Source organism: Ambystoma mexicanum, chromosome 6q, assembly GCF_040938575.1.
Source record: "Ambystoma mexicanum isolate Mex_15411 chromosome 6q, UKY_AmexF1_1, whole genome shotgun sequence".
In the NCBI taxonomy this organism is placed as follows: Eukaryota; Metazoa; Chordata; class Amphibia; order Caudata; family Ambystomatidae; genus Ambystoma; species Ambystoma mexicanum.
The window spans coordinates 713,530,874-713,549,131 of NC_090937.1; the positions used below are offsets into that span (position 1 = coordinate 713,530,874).

Below are 18,258 nucleotides of genomic sequence, written 5' to 3' on the forward strand. Positions count from 1 at the left end.
GCTGTCATGCACCTGAGATATTATTTGACCGGGAGAAAATTCCGCTTGATCACAGATCACTCACCATTGACCTGGAGGAGCTTGAGAAAGGACACTAGCCCAAGAGTAATGATGTGGTTCTTAGACCTACAACCAAGGAAATGTTGACTTTCTAAGCTGATTCCCTATCAATGGAGATGAGGAAGCCACAATCATAAGGGTAAGGGTATGTGACGAATCAAGGGTATTCTTCCCTTCTCCCCAAGGGTAAGCCTCCCGGTTTGAGGTTTGGGAGGTGAGCCTGCTCTGCAAGACCCTTCCCTGGGGTATGGGCAAGTGGGGTCTCACTGGGAGAGACTCCCCGTAAGGGGATCAGGACTCTGAGGAATTCCCTAGAACATCCACCATTGCAGCATATATGGGACTATGTTCTGAAGAGCACTGTAATACCTGGATGTTTGGCTGAAAACAAAACTGAAATACACTACTATGCACAAGGAAAATAACCTGTCTCTTTAAGGAGTGACACACATTTAACTGAGAAAAGTGGACTGTAGAAGGAGAAAGAGGATCAAAAGCAGGGGAAGCTCCCTTACATCATCACGCCTTGGAGAGGCAGAGCGAGGGAGAGCTGCGGCGGCCGTGACTTTCTGCAAAGTCCTGAACGCCAGAGGAAAACCCTTGGGGCTCGGCGTTTACGAGGACGGAGGTACAGCGGAGAAGGACATTAGGGTGACCACGTCGACTTTGCGGTGGCCTGTGCGCCCGTCGAACTACGCCGAAAACATTCAGGTGGGGAGTGGGCGAGACTCCCTGGTGCTCGCAACCCTAACCGGTCGCACAGAGAGAAGACCAAGGGCAGGACGCCGGCAATATCGAGAAACGGGAGATCCAGAGTGGAGGAAGAGAACCTGAGCGAGCGCCAAGCCCAATAGCGTTCCCCTGCAGGTACATACAGAGGTAAAAGGAACGGGAGGCCGCCAGGGCATTGGTATGAAGCAGGAAAAACTTGTCCGGGAGGAATTGACGAAATGTTGAATATAAAACCATTTACATGGAACTGTGAAAACGATAAAGAGAGTAACTAATAGAGGAGTCATTCAGGACTGGGCACCAGTGCCCTGGGAAGAGGGGAACGAAAGTACCCCATAGTTTAAGAAGTAAAGAGTGGAGCAAATCCGAGCGAGAAGCCTATAAATATGAATGGGAAGTGAAATCAAGTGAACCAGATAAGAGAAGAAATAAATGAAGAAGCCCAAGGAGAGGGGTGGGGGGGATCAAATTACAACAAAATACACCCAAACTAATGAGATCTGGGATACAGGAGTCAGAAAGGCACACAAGTCTGGAACAGACTTTAAGAAAGGGCGTCAAGGACGACTATCGAAACTCAAGCCCTAAAGAGGACATAAAACTCAAATGTATTGTGAAAGAGTTGCAAGAACTTAGCCAGAAGGTGGCAAGAGACTATCTAAAGATATCTTTTTTTTTTTTTTTTTTTTTTTATTATTTTCATTTAGTTTGTACAAACTTTAGAAAATCTTTTTATATCAAAACTTATATATTCTACAATATGCAATGTCCAATTACTCCCTCAGCTCTTTCCGGGGCTCGAGTTTTCCCTTAAAATTTCTCTATTTCTAATGCTTCATTTTCATTTCTCAATGTCTCATTTATCAAGCATTTGAACGGCGCCGCAGTCTCTTGGAGAGTCCATACTCCGAGGTTCTTTTGTATACAAATTATGTCTGAGTTTGATCCTCCATTTTCCCCCACATGATTTCTATTTGTTTCAAGAGCAGTGTGAGTGCCACCGCCAGTTTTTTGTTGTTACTGCAGTGTAGCCTTCCCCACCATTCTTCATCACTATACGTGGAGACTAATTTTCTTTCTGTTGCCAGGTATTTTGTTCTTAATTCCTTAAGTTCGCTGCAATAAAGTATCAAATGTTTTAAATGATTCTGACTCTATTCGACAGAAACGGCATGTTGTCTCTTCATTTGGCCATTTCCTGTTGTAGATTTGGGCTTCTTTAGTTTCATATAAATTCAGTCTGAATCGCAGATATGCCCTCCTTAGATCTTTGCATGGAAACAGTTCAAGGTATTGTGTTAGCTGCATTCTCCCTTTTGCTTCTCCGGGATGGTTCTTCATGTATTTGTGGGAATTTCTTTTTTCTGTTGTTTTGATCCAGTCAAGATCCATTAGTTTTTTTTTCACTCCATTTGGGTTGTTGACAAGCTGTTTCTCGTCTACTTCTATCTCTTTCAGAATCCTTTTACAGTTTGTTCTCCATTGCTGGAGGATCGGGTGGGCCTGTAAACTATTCCGTTCTGCCAAGATTTCGAATTGGGGGACACAATTTTCAATTGTTTTCCTGTACAGGTTTAGCATGTTCCATGTGATCTTCGCATCTAGCGTTGTTACACCAACTTCATAGATTACACAAGCGGTCGGGTAACTTTGGGGTATTTGCAGAATCTTTTTCCAAAATTGCCCCTCACATCTTGCCCAGATCTCACTTGAGCATCCGAACATACATTCTGCACCGAAGATTAGTGCTGGAATTACCTTACTTTTATAGAAGTTGATCACTGGCTTGTATGAGAATTTTCCGTATTTGTTATGGATTACCCGGGCTTGTGCTGTCAGCTGTTTACATTTACTCAGGGTCTTAACTACCATAGGTTCATCTCGCAGACTTGAGTTGATGTACACCCCTAGGTATCTGCTGCATTTTGCTTTTTTAAGTTTCTCATTTCCGAGTGACCATTGGAATTGGCGTTTTCTTGATGAGGGACCCTTTAGATTTTCTAGGGTCAGGATCTCGGATTTCTCTGCATTGACCTCCAAGCCCATTTTTATTGTATATTCTTTAAATGCTGTTAATTTCCGTTGCAGCCCTATAGGTAAGGTCTAAAATTACCATATCGTCTGCGTAGAGGAGCCAACTCAGTTTGTTATCATTTATCGTGGGGGGCGTGCTTCGAACTTCCTCAAACACCCTACCCACTTCTGATATATAAAAGTTGAATAGAGTAGAAGAGAACTTTTAAGTAAATAAGAGACATTTCAATAAGAGGTGACCAGGAGAAGGGAGACATTCTCCTGATCTACTTTAAGTTAATTAAAATAGTGGTAGCATCAGTTAGAACTAGTTTGAACTGTGGACATATATTGATTTGGACTTCCTGACGAGCACCTTTAGTATATTTAGGTAGGCTGAGATACCCCTCTAGCAATAGGAAAAGATATAGGCCTTATCCACATTATTTTAATAAACCGCCGTAGAAATATCCCTCAAGTGTCTGGCTCCTTTTTGTAACTCTCAACCGGACCTAATACTGCACGGTTTAGGGTTAAAGATTTGAATTCAAAGTTTTGAAATACAATACTTTCGAAACAAAAGGACCAAAAAAATCGAATGCACTTTTTTTTTTTGGCCAAAAAACATTCTTTTTATCTATACCAAAACCAAAAAAAAAAGGCATTCAGTCTTTTTTTTTTTTCGGTCCTTTTGACTCGAATGTATTGTGTATGGGGTTGCTGGTGGTACTCTCGTTCAGGTTGGAATTGCCATTGCATTTCGGTGCTGGACTGCCCCTGGGCAGGACAAAGACTGATATGCAAATGGATATTTCCCATCTGTGAAAGGCACAGTGAGTAAAAGCAGTGGCTGCGAACTCTCAAGTGGTTAATAACCACTGAACAGGTTATCAGGCCTTTTTCTGTCGAGAGAGGGGCGCCCGCTACCTTTGCAAACTCGAATGTATTGCATTCGATCCTTTTGAATTTGAAATGATGACCGGACACCTACTGCGCCAGTGACTACAGGAAACCTAAGAAGAGGACAGGTGGTGTAGGATCATGGTGGAACTTAAGAATAGTGTGCAAAGGGTCCAAAAGAGTCGAGGTTTCTTCAACTTACGAGTTTTGGATTCTTTTCACAACATAAGAGTCAAGTTGTGCACTGCTTACTTTAGTCGCTGTTCTTAGTTGATGGTACCTCAAGTGTTCCTTAAGCCATATAAGCCATTCTGAGTGTGATCTCCAAAATGTACAGGCCTTTTTAGGTACCTCGAGTGTCTTCTTGCATTCCATTTGAGGGCTTTCCTCCATGGTATCTGAATGTTCAAGTGCTTGCCCATAGGCTTTTTGAACCCTGAGCAATGTCACATGTACCTTTTGGTGTGCCCTTCTTGGTTGTTGCATCAGCACACAAGATCAGTGAGCTGGTAGTCTTGGATGCTGCAGTGCCTTACAACGTTTTTCAGAAGAACAAAACTAACCCTATGTTCCTGCCAAAGGCCTTTTCTAGCATTTGTCTGAATTAAATCTTATGTCCCATTTTTGTTTGCCAATCTGCCTTCCAATGTAGAGTGGGTCTTGTACAATCTTGATATTTGCTGTGCCTTGAAGTTATACCTGGATAGTACATTTCACAGATTGTTCATAACCTACCATTGACAACCTTCTGGCAAACATGCCTTTTAAGCTTCCATGGTTAGGTGTATTGCATTGTGCGTTCTGAAATGTGATGCAGTCCAGAGGCTTCATGCTCACACCTAAAGAGCAAAGACAAACAGTACCATTTAAAAGGCATGTCCCACTTGACGTCATTTGCAGAACAGCAGCATTGACTACCTGTCCAACATTCCACAGACCCTGTGTTCGGGATGTCATTCCATTGAATACCATGTTTGATCAGTCAGTTCTCAAAAAACCTGTTTAGCTGGGTAAGGGCATATGCTCAATCTATGTCTGGATCCCTTTGCTTTGAAGTTTCTCATAAAGGTCTTGATTAACATAATGAACACTTGCTTGCTGTATTGAATACGGTACTGCTAGAGAATAGTCCCCTGTCCTATATACTACCCACAGTCCATCGCTGCTAAAATATAGCTATCCATTATGTCCAGCCTAGGCGTATGGAAAATGACTATAGGTTAGACACTGAAGCAGCCATTGCTTCTCATGGGCCCAGCTTTGCTTTTGTAAGAAAAGGCTCTGATTCAGTCCACGATGTGCAACATCCTTTAGTATGGATGAAAGCAAACTATGTATTTGGGCGTACAGTAGTCATTGCCTTTTTCAGTGCGATCTTCCATACAAATGCTCTGACCTGCCCCTTGCAGGTCAGAGAATGTGTCATTCTGTCGGATGGTGTACTTTGTATATGCTTTCAGTATTCTAAATTACGCGTTTACAGGCTTTTGTATCCTCACTTTTCGCTAAGGAACGTGTTGCCGAAATGCAGAATAGTACCAAAAGTAATTTGAATTGTTCAGGGTCGTAAGCCTAGTGGCAGAGGAAAACATATGATCTTATGACTGATGACAATGCTGACAGTGTTAGAGGGAACTACCTTATTCTACTTTCAAATTCTTCATGTGGGGAGTGTAATCGCAATAGGAATTAATAGAGCAGAGGTTGCCCAAGTTTTCTCTAGCGGGGATAAAGAAATGCTGTTGCAGAACTGAAAAATGGAGGTCAGTGCCTTCATGAACCGACATGCCGTACAGAGTTGCAGGCCAGACTTAGTCATGTGTGTGTTGACTGGAGCATTATGGCTGTTTGGCTTTTGTTAAAGATCCAATTGAACATCTGTAAGCAGGTAGATGTAGTGGCCGTTCAGATCTTATTTGTGTTCCTTTTCCAAACCAACTTCCTAGAATGATCATTAATTCTGGAACAATTACTCAGGTGACTCACATAACTGAATGTGCAGTAATGTTTTATCGATGTCTCCCTGTTTTCTTTAGGGAATCAAGCGGGGTATTATTGAGATGGCAGATTTGGTTGTTATAACGAAAGCCGATGGGGATTTGCTGGTACCTGCACGGAGGATACAAGCAGAGTATGTGAGCGCAATGAAACTACTACGTAAACGCTCACAACTTTGGAAGCCACAGGTGTGTTATTTTTCACCATCATTTTGTTTATATTTTCCAGTACACATTCAGGCCCCTAATTCTCTGAATATTATTTTATCTCTAGACTGATGCAATTGTATTATTTTCTTTTAAAGCCGTCCGTTTTGCTTATTACAAATACATGTGAAATCAGTTGTTGACTCGAGCATCTACAAATGGTGCCCAATTTGTGCACAATTATTTAATATGATTTAACAAATCAGCTGTAAAATAAACATATATGCACCATAACTATATAAACAACAGAAACAGTTCCCCTGAAACCATTCTGATACAGGTCTATGTATCTGAATCTTTAAACAGAAGTTAATACCCTCCGAAAACACAAGCACTTAACCCTTCACACGTCAGATAATGGACCATACATTCCTAAATATTCCTAAGATTTGAAATAAACGGAACCAGACAGGAAAAGACTGAAGGATCGGGGGGAACTGGACAAAAAGGGGTTGCTTGTGAAATTTCAACTTACTTCTTCCTGTTCTATCTTGCCTACCACTTTCCTCGGCCTGGTTGTTTTTTTCCTCAAATGGAAAAACACCAATCTCTTTCTAGGGAAAGGGAATGAGAGGCACAAAATGAGACGAGCAGGTAGTTGTTAAGGGAAAAGGAAACTAATGAATGTTGCCTAAATAAATGTACACATGGATTTACAAACATCCCCTTTGAAAAATCAATGCATACATTCATGTTGCTTTCTTCATAAGAAGTAATGATCCTATTGACCACAGTGGCAAGGATAGTTGTGGTAGCTGCGAGGTTAGTAATAGTAGATTTTTTTCTGCACTTACACCTTTCATCAAGACCTTCAAACAAATGTGTGTGCCTCCTAAAGAAAGAGTGGCATTGCCAATTAATGTTTCCTCTTACCCTTTTTGTCTCTGTCACTTTGTATTTTTTCTCCAGCAGCATATAATCTTTTTTTTTCTCAATGTTGTACTTTTTGCACTGTTCCTTCAGTTTCATTATTATATGTTGTCTTTATGTACCCTTTTGCTGTTTCAATCACAGTCTACCTATTTCGGGTAATGCACATGATTCTTGTATTCTGGCCTTGTCAAGGGTACATTGGAACCCCTCTCATCCAGAGGTAGAATGCCTACTAGGGAGCAATCCAAAGCCAGCCCTTACTCTGGGGAGGACAGTGGCAGTTGAGAGGGTCCCAGTTCCTGCACCATGCCTTGGCCCAGCATGTTCTTAGTAGTACTTATTTGACTCATGCCTATTTATCAAAATATTTGCCAGTCTGTTTCTATTTGTTACAAAGACCAAGAACCTGAGATGTGCCCAAAGAAAAAAGGGCAGAGTAAGAGCAGCCTTCCAGTACCCCACTTTACCCGCAGAAATATAAAAGGTTTTGGACTCACCCCTGTGTGCGCAACCCTTCAGTGTAGCACGCAGAGTGTTTGTTTCACTACTGGAGTACCAACCATGAGAGAGAGGGAGGGAGCCACCTGCGCAGCGGGGAGAAGGAGCACAGTGATCCCCAGTGCTTGTGGCAAAGGCACAGAGCCAGCTATACGCTTCCTAGACCACCAGGGAGTAAACCACATCGAACCAGCGATCCAAACTATACTTACCTTAGAGGAGCTTGGACAAACACCCCCTAACATGAATTTGGACAATTTGCTTCCCGGGGTACTGTTGCTACACCATGGCAAGTCCGTGTAGATAAAATGGGCAGTGCTTAGCCCCCTATTTAATGTTTTCACGAAGTGTAATACCTTCTGGGTGGGGAAAGTACAGCTAGATTGGACAGGGAAAACAGACCATTGGCAGGAGAAGGAGGGAATGACATATAAAGAAGAACAGGAAGTTGTGGGTTGTTTTGGTGAGGTCAGCTAAGGTGGAGGTGGTGGACCAGCTGCGTGAAAGAACTGCGACTGTGTAGGCGGTGAGTGGAGGTGGAGTAGTTGTAGTATGGTGATGGGAGTTGTAGTGCAGAGGGGGTTGTAGTGTGGAAGAGGGAGTTGTGAAATGGATACATGATTAATTGTGATGCAGGATTAAGAGTGCGGGGGAGGGAGTAGCAATGAGGAGGAAGGTGGAGTTAAAATTGAAGGTTGGTAGTGAGGCCTAGAGAGAGTGAAAGAAATCGAGGGGACAGAGGAGAGAGGGACAAGGATTTTGAGGGGGGGAGAGTAGTGAAAGACGAAAGAGAGCATGGTAGAAGGGGTCTGACTGAAAAAGGTTGTCTGAAAGGCAAAAATCCCTATCTTTGGCGGGGCGTGGCCAGCGGGCACTCGATGGAGACGTGATTCCCTAGAGCTCCCGAGGCCACCAGCAACATCCTGCAAAATCCTGCTGTAAACCCGCTTTTACATTCATGAAAATAATCATCAGAGCGTCGGAAAGCTGGGAGAATCATCGGTCCAAAACGCGAGAGGTTTGGAAACGGGAGACCTAAGAAGAAAACGAAGCGAAAGAGAAGGGGAGCCGGCGCCGATGGGAGAAAACAGGATGGCCGCCAGCAGCGTGTAATGAAACGCAAGAGCGCTGCCGACTGCAGTCCGAGTAAAATAAGACTTTGAGCCACAGGAAGAAACTTGGACGGAGGCAGAAGACACCCCATACGTCCAGCAGAGCCTCTTGAGAGAAACCCTTCGGATCCAGACGCAGGCACTCTTTGGAAGTACGGACACATCCGCGGAGGGCATTGTCACCTCCCTTTGAGACACTGGATCGACCGCCCGATGGAACGGCCTCACAGCCGGACACTATGGATGAGCGCCTAACCCCTGCCCTACGAGACCCCACAAGATCCTACACCGCCGGAGTGTAGAGCGCCTGCTGACCCACCGTGACGGCTAGCCAACTCGCGACCCAGAAAAAGGCGCTCCCGGGCACAGGTGAGGAGGTGGGGGTGGGAGACACGGCCCTTAATCAATAAAGGCGCATCGGAGACGAACCTTCAGCCTGCCCTCCCCCCGCCCTAGCTGACGCCTCCAAAGTCGGCGCCACAACAAGCATGCCGAAGGGACACTAAAATAGGCCAAGTGCACAAATAATCATACACAACGGCCGACCGCCAAGCTCACAGAGCTAGGAGGAAGCAAAGAGACTCTCCAAAAGGGGATACGGGACATTTTGAATACACGACCTCCGCAAAGAGGCACGCTCCACGCAACCACCTGTGGGTTACACGGAGATACCTACACTCGATAAACACACAGAACGGAGCAGATGGGAAGAGGGTAACGCCAAGGACCGACCCACAAAACAACATTCCGCGAGAGCAGACAAGAGTGGTGGGACATACGCGAACTGCTGCTGGCAAAACGTAACAGCATCGGTGTGCCTGAAAGAACTCATAACCCGGAAAAGCGAGATCAACTTTGCACGCCACAAGTGCAGTATATCCTCCAGGCCACCGATAAACCAACAAGAAGAGAGGTGATACACAGTACGAATAATAAGGGGAAACCACTAACACAGTCCCCCTGAGAACCAACGGTACTGAACATATTGAGCCAGCGAATTATGACTCTGAAATATCAGATCTAGACAATTGTCAAGGAGCTGACACCAGAACCCCCCCCCCCCCATCCGAGCAACTGAGAAACTATGTAATCGGATAGCGCTGCGGCGCGTAACGGGAAACTCGCCCAGTTACAGACACACTTGCTGTAGCAGTTGACAATGGGGAAAGATGAGGCCAAAAGAACCACCATACAAAGCAGGATGGAGCAATATACAATACACACCCTGTCCCCTGAATCAGAACAGGAGGGAGCAACCGCAACTGACACCGCCAAATCCAGCCTCTCTCTCAAAGATGTAATGGAAGCCATAGCCAACTCCAGGACATCTATTGTTTGTATTGTTTTATTTATAGAGCGCACCTGGCCGTTAAGCAACTGGGTGCTTGCAAATAAATAAAAACTTGAGTTACATGTACAAGAATAATATACAATTTCTTATATTACAGAAACATATATCGGGCATTTCTTATGTTACAAAGTTCAAGAATATTTACAGTTTCTTATATTACAAGTTTGTATGTCAGGCAAAAAACTTATATTGCGATGACACATGGATTGCAATGTCACATAGCTTACAAGTAGGATATGTTTCAAATATTTGCATTGAATATACATAATGTTTGATGCAGTTGAGGCATTTAGCAGTCGTTAGTATGAAGCCATAGTTTGACGTTAGCTTTGAACACATGTAGGGAAGGGGTAGCTCTAAGTGAGTCTGGGATAGAGTTCCAGAGATGAGCTGCTAGTACTGGAAAGCTGGACCCTCCAGTTCTTTTCAGTTGGAAGTTGGGGATTTTGATACTATTTGTGTGGGCCTTTCTGATGGGGCGTTCAGAGGTGTGTTTGGTGAATCTCTCTGTGAGGTATGCAGGTGCTTTGTTGTTCAGACAGTTATGTGTAATATTCAAAGTTTTGAGTTTAATACGGTCATTGATGGCCAGCCAGTTGACAACTCTTCTTTGGTCAGAAATGTGCTGCCCTTTAGGGATTCCTAGTGCTGTTCTAAGGGCGTTGTTCTGCAGGGTTTGGAGTTTGTTGGTGTTGTGTTTACTGGTGCCTAGGTACAGTGCATTACAGTAGTCTAATTTGGAGAGGATGAGGGCTTGTGCAATGGTGGTACAGCTGTCTGTGGATATGTATGGTTTGCAGGCATGGATAAGTTTGCAGGTGTAGCTGGTAGCAGAGGCTGTAGCGTTAACTTGCTTGTCCATGGTAAGAGCTGAATCTAGGTGGAATACTAGGGTTTTGACTTCCTTGGCTACCTTGATTTTGATACCGTCTCTAGTAATGGAGTTATATGAGTCATATAATTTGTGAAGTTTACTGGTGGACCCGATGATTAAGAGCTCTGTCTTGTCGTTGAGACAAAGGCCATGTGTGGCCATCCAGGTTTGGATAATTTGGTAGATTTTATTTATGTGGCTAGTGTCATTGTCGTAGTCACTCTTGATTGGGATAAGAATTTGGGTATCGTCAGCGTAATTGGTATATGAGACCCCCAGTTTGTCCAATATGTCAAAGAGAGGCTTTGTAAAAATATTGTACAATGTGGGGGAAACACATGACCCTTGCGGGACGCCACAGGTGATGGGGACTGGATCCGCTGCTGATGTGGGTGAGAAGACTCTTCTAGTTCTTTTATCCAGGCCGTAGCTTTCGTGGAGAAGTTGGCCGCTGATTTAAGGTTGCTACAAAGTACCTTATGATTCACCAGGTCGAAGGCGGCTGATGGGTCTAAGAGTAGGAGAAAAGAAAGGTCTCCTCTATCTTTACGTTCATCTAGTTGGTTTTTAAGATCAAGGAGAGCCGTTTCGTTTCCATGTCTCGGTCTAAATCCTGATTGCCTAGTCCATAGTAGATTGTTAGTCTCCAGGTAAGATTGGATCTGTAGGTATGCTGAAGATTTTGAGGAGGAACGGGACAGTTGTTATGGGCCTATAGTTCGTTGGAACATTAGGGTCCATATTTGCTTTTTTCAGGAGAGGTAGTATCCAGGCATCTTTGAGGTTGGTTGGCACAGAGCATGATTTGAATGAAGCGTTGATAAATGATGTGATGAACGGAGCTAGTTCATGTGGAATTAGCACGGAGGTATCCCTCCTGCGTCACGATCTACAAAAACGTACCTCTCATACAGAAGAAGCGGAAACCCGCATTTCTGTAACGGAAGAGGGTCTAAGCAAATGACCAGAGTACTGCAACGAGTGAAGTCACTGGAGGATCGGACAGAAGAGAGCGAAGGACGCTCACGACAGAATAATATTCGAATCCTCGGACTGCCCGAGAAAACTCAAGGCCCCTCCATGGAGCTATTTCTTGAACAATAGCTGTCTGACCTGTATGCTCCAAATACCTTCTCAAAGTTCTTCTCCATTGAACGAGCCCATCGTGTCCCAACAGGTAGACCGATTCCCGGAGCACCACCGCGTACTGTAATCGCCAAAATTCTGAATTATGGGGATCGCGACACAGTGCTTCAAATGGCAAGAACTAAGGGAAGTATAACGTATAACGGCTCCAAGATCGCTTTTTTCCCAGACTTTACCAAAGAAGTCCAAAAAGCACGCCAATCCTTCAATCAGTTTAAAAAGCGACAAAACATCAAATACGGCCTGCTATTCCCAGCCCAATTGAAAATATATCATAATGGCACTACAATACACTTCACGAGCCCCAAAGAAGCTTGGAATTGGGCAGAGCATAATCTAGACGGTGATTGGGGCCCATCACACAGGAGAGAGCGTGACCATGGTGGACAGCAGCCCGACAGATCACCAAATGCACAGCCGAGGCAACCACGTGAAGAAATACCACAAAGAGACGCGGATTAAAGATGAACAAGCAAAGCCGTTACATCAGTCAAGAATCCTGCAGTATATCAGAATGTATAGACACAAACCCAATTACAGCATAGCAGTGAGGGACTTCCCCTCACAATAAATGCTGGAGGCCCCAAAATGAAGTATGAAAAGAAAGGAAAAGGGGGGAAAGCTGTAAGAAATAAATAAATACCTGAACCCTGAGTTTAGTTTGTCCTATGTAAGCTGTCCAGTTGACAGCTTGAAGTTCTTCTGTTTGGGCGACCGATGCTTCTAGTTGGGAGGAATATGGGGGTTATGGGTTTGTTGTATATAGTTATGAAAGGGACCAGACAAGAACGTAACACACTACAGCTGAACAGGAGGGTAACCGCACATGAACGCAAAGTAGCCCGGCGCCTGGCGCCGCCGTCAGCAGCACCGTTTCCTTAATAATAGACGGACATGGCATCATGTAAAACCAACTCAAACATAGCCAGAACGCTCAGATTTATGAAATGGAATGTCGGCGGCCTTGGCAATGCGATCAAAAGCCGTTTGGTCGGGCAATACCTAAAAAGGCATGCACCGGATGTGGTATTTCTGTCCGAGACACACCTCGAGTTGTGGCGGAAGGTGGGAACCAGCGTAATTGCCTCACACCTACTGCGAATGTACCAACATGCAAGGGAACGGGGCATCCTATCCCCAGATCTGAGAGAAGCCACAATAATAGTATTGCCCAAACTGGACAAACCCCCTGAAAACTGCAGTTCATACAGGCCTATCTCACTTATGAACAGTGAAACCAAAGTATTAGCGAAGATACTTGCAGACCGATTGCAGCAGGTCATCCCCTCTCTGGTCCACCCTGATAAATGCGTCTTCATGTCCCAGAGATCAACGCACATGAACCTCTATAGGCTGCACTCACCCTGGAAAAAGCCAATAGCATATAAGGCCCGCTAGCATTATTAGCAATCGACTTCGAAAAAGCTTTTGACTCGGTGCGATGGGAGGCCATCTGAGACACATGGGCTTCGACACAAACTTCATGAGCTGGGTGCAACTACTATACAATTGCCCAATGGCCAGAACTAAGGTCAACGGCTGGCAGTCGGACCCTTTCAGACTGGGCAGGGGCACTAGGCAGGGATGTCCCCTATCGGCCATGATCTTCGCAATCGCCATCGAACCCCTGGCTATTCTCCTGCGAAAGACACCACTCTGGGAGGGCTTCCACTGGTCAGAGACATGGATGGACAGGGTCTCACTCTATGCGGATGACCTGCTCATCTACCTGAAGGACCCGCGCAACTCCTGCCACAGAGTCACACAAATGCTGAAGCGATACGGAGCCTTTAGTGGCCTACGCGTGAACTGGTCCAAATCCACCTTGTTCCCTTAAGTAGCATGGCGGCTGCAGCCCGCGCAAACTGCCCCTACCAAATCGTAACGGATCAGTTCAAATACCTCGGTGTGAAAATCACGAAGCACCTTACAGACTACACAGCATTGAATCTCCAACCAGACGTGACTAGATTCACTGAGGACACTCGCCACTGGATCTCTCTACCACTGACGCTGATGGGCAGAGCTGCCCTGTTCAAAATGATTGCAGGATGTATAGGAACTTGGGAAGAGCAAAGTGCACAGCTGCACATCCCTCATCATAAATTCCTCAAAATTGACCGCATCCTCCGGAAACTGCTTTGGAGTGGGGGACACCCGCGGATAGCTCTCCACACTTCAGAGGTCCATCTGGGAGGGTGGGATTGGACTGCCTAGGCTGCAAACTTACTATTGGGCCAGCCAGATGGCAGTGGTGAACGACATGCTCCATGGGGACAGGAATCTACCACACATCAGAAGGATCAGCACTAATAGTATAACAACACCCTTGGAACTCAGCTCCCGACATGGAATCGCATATCAAGCGAATTTTGGCGGAAGCACACCGACATATAGGGTGGGACTCGAAACTAACACTAGCCCAACCTCTGTGGAACAACAGCCTTTTCCCCAAAATACAAAAGCTGCCCAAATGGCCTGCCTGGGCCCAGCATGGTATCACCAGAGTTGGAGACGTACTGCGGGAGGACAAGCTGGCCCCGTTTGAAACTTTACACTCTGAATTCGCCCTCCCAACCATCGAAGGATACCACTACACCCAATTGAAACATGCACTGCATGCCCACCGGCAGACCATCAAAGAAACGCCGGAATGCACAACACTAGAGCGCAACATAGTCCAGGATCAAATAAAACAGAAAATCACCTCAACTATGTACAATGTGATCACATCCTTTGCCACACCTGAACTGATCAGCCTAAACGCCAAATGGGAACGGGATGTGGGGCCACTACAACCAGAGGACTGGACGGAGGCCCTGATGTACCCCCGTGAAGTAACTATCTCGTCGAGGCTCGGACTGGTCCAACTTAAGATCCTGCACCGCACCTACTATCCAAGAGTAACACTCTTCCGATGGGGCAGGGCCTCGGACCCACGATGCCTACGCTGCAAACGTGAGGAAGGAACTTTCTTCCATATCATATGGGAATGCGACAATATACAGCAACTATGGCGGAAATGCTGTGATAAACTGTCCAGAGTTATGGGTAAACCAATACATAGGGGACCAAAACAGCTCCTACTAGGGATTTCCGATGAATGTGATCTGTCCCGCTATGAGAAACTGCTCTGGTAAACCGCTACAGCGATACTCAGGAGGAACATTGCACTGCACTGCTGTGCGGTTCGGAGAGCACACCAAGCTACAAACAATGGGTCACAGACGTGGACATTTGTGCAATAATGGAATGCAGGGTGTACACGGCAAGGGGATGCCCGCAAAAAGCGAACAAAATATAGCAGAGATGGGAAGAGGACCGCTAAGTCCCCTGCGTGATTGCACAAGCAGTAAGCACTAGATGGGCCAGGCAGTGCCGGGCTAGCGGCCCGACACAAACAAACTGTTTCAAGTGATCCCCCGCCAAAGGCTTGATGGTCCGAGGGGCTGAGGCCCCTCCCCCCCTTTTTTTCTCCCCCTTGTTGTCTTTATCCCCTATGTTTCCTTTCCCTTCCCTGCAATGCAAAGTATTATTTGTAATGTTTACTCATGTTTGAAAATCAATAAAATGTTTGATTAAAAAAAAATAATCACCATCTTTGTGGAACATTAACCACTGGATAGAGTGGGGACAGTTGGGAGGTCTCTGAGGGAGTCTGTAGAAAAGGCAACATGCCTTTATGCCATCACATCCACTGGCAATCGGAGATTAGAAAGTAACGGTCAACATTAGTTATATACTAATCTGGGGTCTGGCAGGCCTCGTTTAGGGAGGAAGTGCCAGACAAGATGAGAGAGCGAGGCGGAAGGCCATAAGGCCTAACAAAACATAAATAAAAACCCTTGAATTGGTCTCTGATGCATGAAGTTATTCTTGTGCCATCTGGGACTTGTGGTGTCATTGTGGGATCCTATAGACCCCGATACAAAGGTCACCCACTACCAACCAGAAGGTAAAATTTGTAAGACTAATTAATCGGCCCCCAAATACAGCCTGAATCCCAACAAGATTCATGCCAGGAGCCGTAGGGTGTGACCTGCATGGGGTTGAAGTGACCATCTCATAGGACAAGCTAGTGTTAGTTCCAAATCTATTCTTTCGAATGGATGGTGTCCTCCAACGTATTCCACATCTTTGACATGTAATGTCCACATCTGTGCACTTCGGAAACGTTTTCAGTAGAGGGAGTCCTGCGTCGATGACGTTGGGTCGATGTCCCTCGAAGGTCTCCGTCGCCGGATGTTATAAATAGGGCGCACAGCGCCCGTAGCCTCACTTCCGTTTTTTCCACAAACGTGTTGCTTCGTGAAACTCGGTGCGCCCTGTGTGTTTTATAGTTGAGATGTCATTTTCTTCGACTCCGCGGTCTGGCTTCAAGACTTGCCGGGACTGCAAGTTGAAAATGAGTCGCAACACCGACGACTGTTCAAAATGCCAGTCGCTAACTGCCAAGGCCTTGCGGGAGCAGAAGGGGAAGCTCCAGGTAGGTAGGGGTTCTAAGCCCAGTAAGTCCTGTAAATCCAAGTCTAAATACAAAGGGGTGTCCACCGACGACTAGAGGGACGACTCTCTGCATCGGGAGGAGGCCCGGGGTTCTCGGTCCCGGAATGGTTCCCGCCATTCTTCTTCCTCGTTGCGGTATTCACGGAAGCGCAGTCACCGGTCGCCTTCCCCGTCCTCCTCTGAGGATGGAGCCGCGAGGAAAGTGGCATGCCCTACGAAGTCCTCGACTTTGGAGGAATGGGCTGCCTTTAAGGAGCAAATGTTAGCGATATTTCAATCGCAAGGCACGGGTCCGGTCGTGCCTTCTAACGATTCCAGCCAGGATAGGTCTCGTACCGTAGCTCGCATGCCTTCAGGCTCAGGTCCGCGACGTGACTCCAATCGGGAGCCTTTGAGGTCCCGTTCGGACAAGGTTTCGGAATGTCACAAGAGACGTGCTTCCAGGTCTCGATCCTCGTCCCCAGCGAGACTGCTGGTGCACCAATCCGTAATTGGCTTGTAAAAAAAGCAACCTGTTGAACGAATGAGTATACCTGCCAGGAGAAACATGACAATCTTTGACCACCATACCCCAAACACACTTGTGAAGGTTGTCCACCAATCAATAGAGTGGTCTGTGGGTATGTGCGTAATTTCCCTGATGTGTGCAGCATGTTCATGTATTTGCTGTTTATTATTTGAGACGAATACGAAACATTCCTCTATAATGAGCACGCAAACTCATCCTTGTGCTGCCAGAGTTAAGTCAAGCGCCATTCTATTTTGCAGGGCCATACTCCAAATTTCCCCTTGGTCCCATGCCCCACAGCATGTAGCTTGACTCGTTATCCACTAGCTGAAGCACTGCCTAGAGCCTTAAAAGAGCATTACCAGTTTGTGTGGTAGTGTATATGCAACCTCCACATCCTGCAAATATGCACCCTACTATTCCTCCTGTAATCTCGCCAGATGTTAATGGGTAGTAACTATCCACAATTGCTTGTGCGTCTTCATCACTCCTTTTATGCAGTGAGCGGGTGTTCTTGATTTTCCCTGAAGGGATATCATTTAACACCCACAGCCCGGTAAATACTTGTTAGGGTAGAACATCCCACCCATGGGGAATGTAGTGCTTTATACACTCTTGTCCTGCAGAGCCAGAACAGAACACCCCTTGTGCAAGGGGAGGCTAGTGGTATGTAGGGCACACAGGTTGTAATATGACTGTGTTGTTCCTGCTGCATTGATCTTGCCTCGCCAGCCTGATGAAAAGAACACTGCCCTTCACTTCACTATGTCTACACTGTAGTTGGTCTCATTATAGGACTGCCGTGTAATTACATTAGAGGCCATCACATTCCTAAACCACCATTGGCTTTTCAGTAAACGCAGAACAGTGTCTGAGGTATTGGTCTATCTGTCTTTAAGATTGTCCATTCCCCAATCGTCCCCTGTCAGCAAGGCAGTGCCATTCGCAAGTAATTCCACTGTAAAGTTACACCCCGTCGTATCACCGAACATACTCCCTTCTCCTTCTTGTATAGCTATGCAAAGAGGGAAGCAGTCTGTGGGGTGTACTCGAAGTGTTCTGGATAATCTATTGTGGCCCTTAGAGTTAGTTAAATTTGTGGGTGCTAGCAATAGATTGGTTTCATTCCATAGCAGGAACTCCCTCCCGACCAACACAAAAAATGAAGTCTCCCACCAGCAATTCAAAAAATCACTGAAAACATGGCTCTTTAACCAATTCTAATAACGCTGACACCCCCTCTGACCAATACATGCCTCAACGCCTCACACCCAACCTGACCCTATAGTCTATCTTTACAGTGTACTGTCTCCTCCTACTAACCTCCCTATTACCTTTAAATATTGACTTGCTCTGTCTTCTGGTGTCCGCATGTATGTATCCCCCTCTCTCCTTTTCTAAAAATTGTAAGATTGTAATAACCAAACTGTAACTACGCCGTGATACCTCAGGGGCTGGGCGTATAACAAATGTCATAAATA

At 45.7% G+C, this 18,258-nt stretch overlaps 1 protein-coding gene across 5 annotated transcripts in view; it reads left to right on the forward strand.

Moving 5' to 3' along the window:
* MMAA (metabolism of cobalamin associated A) overlaps window positions 1–18,258 on the forward strand; it is a 300,742-nt gene that overhangs the window by 182,406 nt on the left and 100,078 nt on the right. For all 5 annotated transcript variants that reach the window (XR_011282256.1, XM_069631226.1, XM_069631228.1 and 2 more), the window contains exon 6: window positions 5,742–5,891. Coding sequence is in view for 4 of the 5 variants with exons in the window: in XM_069631226.1 (XP_069487327.1) it covers window positions 5,742–5,891 (150 nt within the window). In the remaining variant the exon portion in view is untranslated. The remainder of the gene's footprint in view (window positions 1–5,741; window positions 5,892–18,258) is intronic.